At 49.6% G+C, this 7,500-nt stretch overlaps 1 protein-coding gene across 1 annotated transcript in view; it reads left to right on the top strand.

Annotated features, from left to right (window-relative positions):
• Window positions 1–7,500, top strand: part of bcor (BCL6 corepressor) — a 50,899-nt gene that overhangs the window by 22,933 nt on the left and 20,466 nt on the right. The window contains 2 exon segments of the mRNA XM_072671446.1: window positions 612–916; window positions 4,853–5,116. Of these exon segments, the coding sequence (XP_072527547.1) occupies window positions 612–916; window positions 4,853–5,116 (569 nt within the window).

The following is a 7,500-nucleotide window of genomic DNA, read 5'->3' as shown; positions in this document are numbered from 1 at the left end:
GTGTGTGTGTGTGTGTGTGTGTGTGTGTGTGTGTGGCTGAGGGTGATGAATAATGGAACAGATGTGGAGCGCAGGTCTCGCTCTGTTTCAGCTGAGCTCCCCTCTGCGCTCTCTCTCTCTCTCTCTCTCTCTCTCTCTCTCTCTCTCTCTCTCTCTCTCTCTCTCGCTTTCCCTTTTCTTCTATCTTTCTATATCTCTCTACCCACTTTTGCAGTCACTCTCTCTTTCTCTCTCTCTCTCTGGGTTATTGTCATATTGGGGTGTATTATCCAGTGCTGCGATCACGTGGCATCTACCAGGTACACACACACACACACACACACACACACACACACACACACACACACACACACACACACACAGCCTCCTGCTTCTTCTGTTCGTTAGTGGGACGGCTCTTGGTTTAACGAGCCTCCGTCTGCCTGCGTTAGCTAACGAGACCCTCACCGAGCTGCACTGTGTGTGTGTGTGTGTGTGTGTGTGTGTGTGTTTTTGCTAGAGCTCATGTGCACAAGGGTGTGTTTGCTCACGGGTATACGTAAGTGTCTGAAGCCCCCTCCCTTTTAACAGTCTCTCTCTCTCTCTCTCTCTCTCTCTCTCTCTCTCTCTAGTCCCGGTTCTTTCCGGACTCTGTTCTCCGGACTGTAAGCCCCTCCCCCCCTCCCGCCTCTCGGACAAGAGGCAGCGGCTGAAGGAGCACCGGCGCGGAGGCCTCTCGCCTGACCCCGACGACGAGCTCGCGCCCCGCCTGCATCGCCACGGCGACGACCTCTCGCCTCGCCTGCTGCGCCACGGCGACCTCGAGAAGCCCAAGGGCAAGCGGCAGTGCAAGACCAAACACATCGGCCAGCGCGAGCTCAGGATGCTCTCAGCCAATGAGGAAAGCCCTGAGCTTAGCCCCGCCCACCCGCTCAAGGTGAGTTATGAAGGGGCGATCATGTGCACACCCACTCAAATACACTCACACACACACACACGGTGTCTGTTATATAGCCTAGGTTATATCAATAGAAATAATACTGTGATGTTATATACATATTAAATATATATAATCAATGTATTAATAAAATTAATTGTGTGTATAATTATTAAATATATATGAGGTACAGAAGTATGAGCAGGTAGGTAGGAATGGATTACCGTACAGGTCTGATGTAGCTACATCTATATATTGTCGGTATAGAAACCACACCCAATATCTCCATATTGGTCATTTTCACTTTTTGACATAAATCAACTCAGGCCGGTCTCCTTTACATTGTGTCTGAATTTCAGAATGAACCGACCAATAGAAATGCTCCAAAAATGACTCGGAATAACACATTGTTCCATTGACTTCCATTCAAAGCTACGACATTTTTTCCTCCTCCTGTAAAGTTTCCGTTTTCTTTTCACACTCTCGATTTTGGAAGAAGCAGGTGTCCCAATACTTTTGTCCATTTATTGCATGTGAAATTCTTGGAAACCGATGAAACGTTTGGAAGTGTAGAAATCCGGTGACGTAAAAGGTGGCGGGGTTACGCCAAACTCAAAATAAGCAGTTAGAAAAGGATCTGATTAAAATTAGCATAAACTTTAAAAAATGAATTCTTATTTAAATAATTACATTTTGTCGTAACTAAGCAGCAGGTAACGTAGCTTGTTCTTCTCGTTAGCTACAGTTACCGTTCCTAGATGAGCTAGCGACCGAGCCAAACTGCTGCGAGCTAATCCTTTTTGTTAGCTATGAGCAGGCCTAGCGAAGCAGAGATGGCTACTAAACATAGCTAGTCATACTCTAGCCAATGAGAAGGCTACGTTACGTGCTCCTAGCTATACCGAGCTAGCCAATGAGAGTAACTCGTGATGGCCTATCCTTCAAGTTGGCTACAATTACTGTTGTTGAGCCCAACTAGCCGTAGCTTAGCCTTAGCTTGTTAGCTACAATTACTGTTGTTAGCTAAACTGAGCTAGCTACTTTAGCTAGCATTAGCTAGTTATAACGTAAAGTACTATAACTGTGTGAGAAGTGGAGGTTGTGTGTGTGTGTGTGTGTGTGTGTGTGTGTGTGGCTGCGTGCTTTCTTGCTTCGCTTCAGAGCTATTTTGAGAATCTGTCTCCAATCACAACAGCGTTAATCTTCCCAATTAGGAGTCGGGCGCTCCTCTCGCGCGACTCAGCGGTGACCGGGCTGCCTTTCTCGCTCTGTGTGTGTGTGTGTGTGTGTGTGTGTGTGTGTGTGTGTGTGTGTGTGTGTGTGAGCGTGACTGCTGTGACCTCCTCTTGCTCCGAAACGCAATCTCCCAGTGGAGGGAGGGAGGGAGGGAGCGGGGGAGGGTGAAGGCCGTCTGAAGTGTGGACTCTCGTTCTCTCGCTTGCTCTATTTTTCCCCTCTCGCGCGCACAGGCTCGCACTTTCTCGCTCTTCTCTCTCGCTTTCTCGCTCTCTCGCCGTCTCTGCTGTTCCCCTTCCGTCGCACATACGCTCTCCCTTCCTTTTCTTTTTTCCTCGCTCTCATTCTCTCTCACACTCTGTGGTTTGCCTGCTCTCGCGCACAAGTGCTCTACCTCTGGCGTGCGCACTCTCGCGCTCGCGCTCTGCTCCCCCGGCGGAGCGAAATGTTTCCCTCCTGAAGGAGATTCTTTAAATGACTCACGCAGTAACGCACCACGTTTATTAATACCCATGTGCAGGCACGAACGTGCACTCGCGCACACTCGCGCGCTTACTCCCTTTCTCACACAAGTCTCGACTTGAAAAATTATTGCGGGGCTGTAAATCATCAGCGTTCCTCCCCGTGACCCGGCCCGGCGTTGGGGCTGATGCCTCTCCCGCGAGCCTCGCGGCGAGCTCGGTCGGGTCGCCGTTCTCGGACTAAGCCGAAGTAAATTGCTTTCGCGCCTTTCGCTGAACAGAAAAAACTCGAGGAGGTCAGGGTCGGTTCTTAATCAGTCCGAGCCGAGCGGTTCCATCAATCATCGCTAAAGGACAAATGAAACTCCTGGTTCGGGATCCCTGCACCCAGCGTTCCGGTTCTTCGGGGAACAGCTAACCTGAGCTAGCTAGTTAGCTACAGTTACTGTTCCTAGGTTAGCTAGCTACCGAGCCAAACCGGGCTAAGCTAATCCTTTTTGTTAGCTATGACCAGGCCTAGCTAAACGTAGATAGCTAGTCAATAGCTAAACTGAGCTAGCCAATGAAAGTAACTGTGTCTGAGAGTGATAGCATATCCTTAAAGTTAGCTACAGTTACTGTTGTTTAGCACAACTAGCCACAGCTAAGCCTTAGCTTCTCTTCCTTGTTAGTTACAATTACTGTTTTAGCTAAACTGAGCTAGCTACTTAGAATAGCTAATCATAACTTATCCTTCCAGCAAATACTATAACTGTCTAGCTAAATTGCGCTAGCTACGTAGCCTAACTAGCCATATCTCATCTTTCTTAATACCTGCAGTTACTGCTCCTAGCTAAACTGAGCAAGCTAGCTGAACAGAACTAGCCATAGCTCACCTTAGCTTATCTAGCTAGCTCAGTTTAGCGACTGGTAGTCACCGTTCCTAGCTAAGCTGACGCTGTGTCCTTCTCGTTAGCTACAGTTCCTGATTTTAGCTAAACTGAGCAAGCTAGCTGAACATAGCAAGTCGTAGCTTATTCGTCCTCATTAGCTACAAGCTAGCTAGCGAGCTGTCACGGCTCCTAACTGGGACTTGTAGCCCTGCTTGCTGACAGCGCTGCCCAGCGTTGCAACGTGTGGTGGCTAGCCTCAGGAAACGGATTAGCCATCGGACGTGGCTAGCCTTCATTCCTGAGCTGGACGTGCCGAGTTTGGGAAAGGCCGCCCGGTCGCGCCTGTGACCGACCTTTCAGTATTTGAGCGGGAAAAAGGGGGGGAATCGCCTCCCTCTTCCCCGAACTGCGGAGCGGGGGTCCAGGTTTCGGGACGCAGGCGGCGCGAGAATGCAGTCTGCTGGCGAGAGCCGGGCGCGAGTGTTGTGTTCGTGCGGCCAGGAGCGGAAGCCGTTCTCCCGGAGCGTCGCCACATACCGAGCGCAACCTTCGCTGTCTCGAGCAGGGCTGTTACGCTGCTGCGCTGTGTGTGTGTGTGTGTGTGTGTGTGTGTGTGTGTGTGTGTGTGTGTGTGTGTGTGTGTTGACAGCTGCTTTGCTGTGGAAGTCCTCTGGGGTGGGCGGACTCCCAGCCCTCGCTCTGCTCGCATGATCTCACTGGCCCACTGCCAGACACACACACACACACACACACACACAGCGCGCACACACACACACATTTTCCATTCGCCCTCCTTTCTTCCGCCCTGCTGGTCTCCATAGATAGTGAACGCGAGAGCACACGAGTGTGTGTGTGTGTGTGTGTGTGTGTGTGTGTGTGTGTGTGTGTGTGTGTGTGTGTGTGTGTGTTTCCTGTTTAGCTTTCCCTGGCAGAGCGCACATGCTGATGGAGAAACGTCCGCCGCCGATCTGCGGCTTTCCATTCGGGACACACACACACACACACACACACACACACACACACACACACACACGTGTATATGACCTCTCTATGAATAGAATTGTTCGTAGGTGGGGGTGTATTTTTGGTTTCTACTGTTAACGTGTCTGTAAAGTGTACCTGTGTGTGTGTGTGTGTGTGTGTGTGTGTGTGTGTGTGCGCGAGAAAGAGGGAGCACTCATGCTCCGTGCTGTTAATGGCCTTTTTGTGTGTGTGTTTGCCTCGACCCCCCCCCCCCTGTTTGCCTCAGCGGTTTATCCTGACAAATGCTTATGGATATAAATGACTGTGTGTGTGTGTGTGTGTGTGTATGTGTGTATGTGTGTATGTGTGTGTGTGTGTGTGTGTGTGTGTGTGTGCGCCCGCAGGTCGCAAAGCGCTCTCCGTCGGACTGCATTGGCCCCCCTCCGGTCAGGCAACGCACCCCCTCGCCCTCATCTCCGCCTGCCCCTCCCTCGCCCCCCCTCCAGCCTGCTGCCGCGGCACCCGTTGCCGTGGTCACCCCGGTGCCCGCCCCGGTGCCCTCTGAGCCTCCGGCCAGCCGCCCCATGCCCCCAGAAGCCCGTCGGCTCATCGTCAACAAAAACGCCGGCGAGACCCTGCTGCAGCGCGCCGCACGCCTCGGCTACGAGGTAAGCTGCTTTTGGGCTGTGTGTGTGTGTGTGTGTGTGTGTGTGTGTGTGTGTGTGTGTGTGGGTTTGTATTCAGTGCTTTATGAGGACCAAATGTGCTTGTTCACTGGCTTATGGGAACCCAATATATGTGTGTGTGTTAAGAGCTTCATGGGGACTGGAACTAATTGTGTGCATGCCTATTGAGCACTTTATTGGGAACACATGTGTATTTGGTGCTTTATGGGGACTGCATGTATGTGTGTGTGTGTTTGGTGTGTTCTGAGGGCTGTATATGTATTTAGAGCTTAGTGAGGACCAGATTATTTGTGCATTTGTATTCCGTGCTTTATTGGGACCAGATGTCCTCAGAATGGAGGATATTGGGATGTCGGGGAGGGAGGGGGGGCACTTGGGTGGTCCCCTTTTTGGACGTAATACGAAAACTTTTCTTAGAAGACGTAAAAGGGGTCAGGGCTGATGTTTGGGTTGCCACGGTTATGGGTAGCGCGCGCTCATAGAGACGGCCATGGAAATGACCCATTAGGATAGGAATACGTGTGTGTGTGAGTGTGTGTGTGTGTTTTTCTCCTCGCGCTGCCTCGCTTCCTTGTAGTCTCCCCCTTCCCTCCTCCCTGCGCGCTTCTGTCTGCGTCTCTCTCTCGCTCTCTCTCTCTCTCTCTCTCTCTCGCTCGCTCTCTCTCTCTCGCTCTCTCTCTCTCTCTCGCTCTCGCGCTCTGCGGCTGGCTGCCTCCTCTCGCGCTCCGTTCGCATCTCATTAATTCTGCGTGAGACGGAGTGTGACATGTGAGAGCCCCTGACAGGCACGGAGCGATCGCTTAGCGCTAGCGCGCGCACACACACACGCACGCGCACCCCCCCCCTCCGCCCCCCCCCTGTCGTGCACACCGCCTCTCCCTCCCTTTCCTTTTTATATCGCGCTGTCTCGTCTCTCCCTCGCGCTCTCTCTACCCTTTTCGCTTTCGCTCGCGCGCACACACATAGGCACGCACACACTTTCACTAGCGCACACACATAACGCGCGCGCGCTCTCTCTCTCTCTCTCTCTCTCTCTCCGGCTCGCGTTTTTTTGACCTCGCTCTTTCTCTCTCTCCCACTCGCGCGCCGGAAATTTTTAACCCTTTCCTCCCTCGCGCTCGCTCTCTCGCTCTCTCGCTCTCTCGCTCTCTCGCTCGCGCCCGCCCGCGTTAGCCTTTTGAAAGCTGACGCCGAGAGCGAGACGGGAGACGGGCTCCGCGCGCCGGGCTAATTCTGGCCGCTGTTTGACGTCACCGCGATCGAGCGGCGATAACCGAAGCGAGGCGCGGGTCCGCGGGAGATGGCGGCCGCTGATTGGCCGAGGAGCCGAGTCTGATTTGGGATCGTTAAAGATCCGATTATGCTAATCGTGTTTATATGATCTAATGATCCTAATTACAGGTTAATTATTATTATTATTATTATTATTATTATTATAATATTTAAATATTAATGAGCTGCAGGGGCGGTCCGGTGGCACCTTCCTGTTCCGGTACCGATATCAGAATCTAGTATCGAGTTTTGGAAATTGAGTTTTGTTTGTTTGTTAATAAATAATTTAGTTCATTAAAAATCCTTTGATTGTTTTTAGGGACGCGAGACATAATTAATAAATTAATAATAATTACAGAAGTCTGAGTCACGGCTTCCTGATCTGGAGTCTGATGTAGCTCGTTATCGTTATCGATCGGTTTCACATTTATTTATTTATTTATTTTTGCATTTTTTTTGTTGTTTAAGTTGATTCTGTGTTTATTATTGAAATTGTAGCGACTCTGTAGGGATGCACCGATTTTCGTGCGACTGCAAATTTTATTTTTTGCGATGTTTTTCCCCCTGATATTGATACATAAAATTTCTCAAATGAAAAAATCAGAGTCCGATCTTCCGCAGTAAGTTTCCCAAAAATTTAGTATTAAATGATACCTGTTAAATTTTTGTTTGTTTGTTTGTTTGTTTTCTTAAACCACTCAGCTTTCAGTTTCCGCTGTTTTTTACGGATCCGCGTCGATTCCCGATATTTTTCCTGGACGCATCTGATTAAATACTAATTTCTACTGATCAAATAATAATTTGTGACGATGTAGCGGTGCATTGGAATCGGACGATAACGATCCATATTTTATTTATTTTCTGTTTTTAAAAACTGTTGAAGTTTAGAATTTGTTTTTTGTCTCTTTGTTGTTTTTGTTTGTTTAGTTTTTTTCAGTTATATTTTCGGTGTTTTTAATGAGCAGATCTGCTGATACTGATGCGTCAGTGTTTGTAAAAATCAGTCAGTCAGATCTTCCTGAATTAGTTTCCGAATCCGTTACCGAAATTAAAATATTTCGTTTGTTTTAGGTTTTTTTATGGATCAGACTTGA

This window comes from Salminus brasiliensis, chromosome 25 (assembly GCF_030463535.1).
Source record: "Salminus brasiliensis chromosome 25, fSalBra1.hap2, whole genome shotgun sequence".
Taxonomy (NCBI): Eukaryota; Metazoa; Chordata; class Actinopteri; order Characiformes; family Bryconidae; genus Salminus; species Salminus brasiliensis.
Note: the sequence above shows the minus strand (reverse complement) of the source record. Positions and strands in the feature narration are given on the sequence as shown.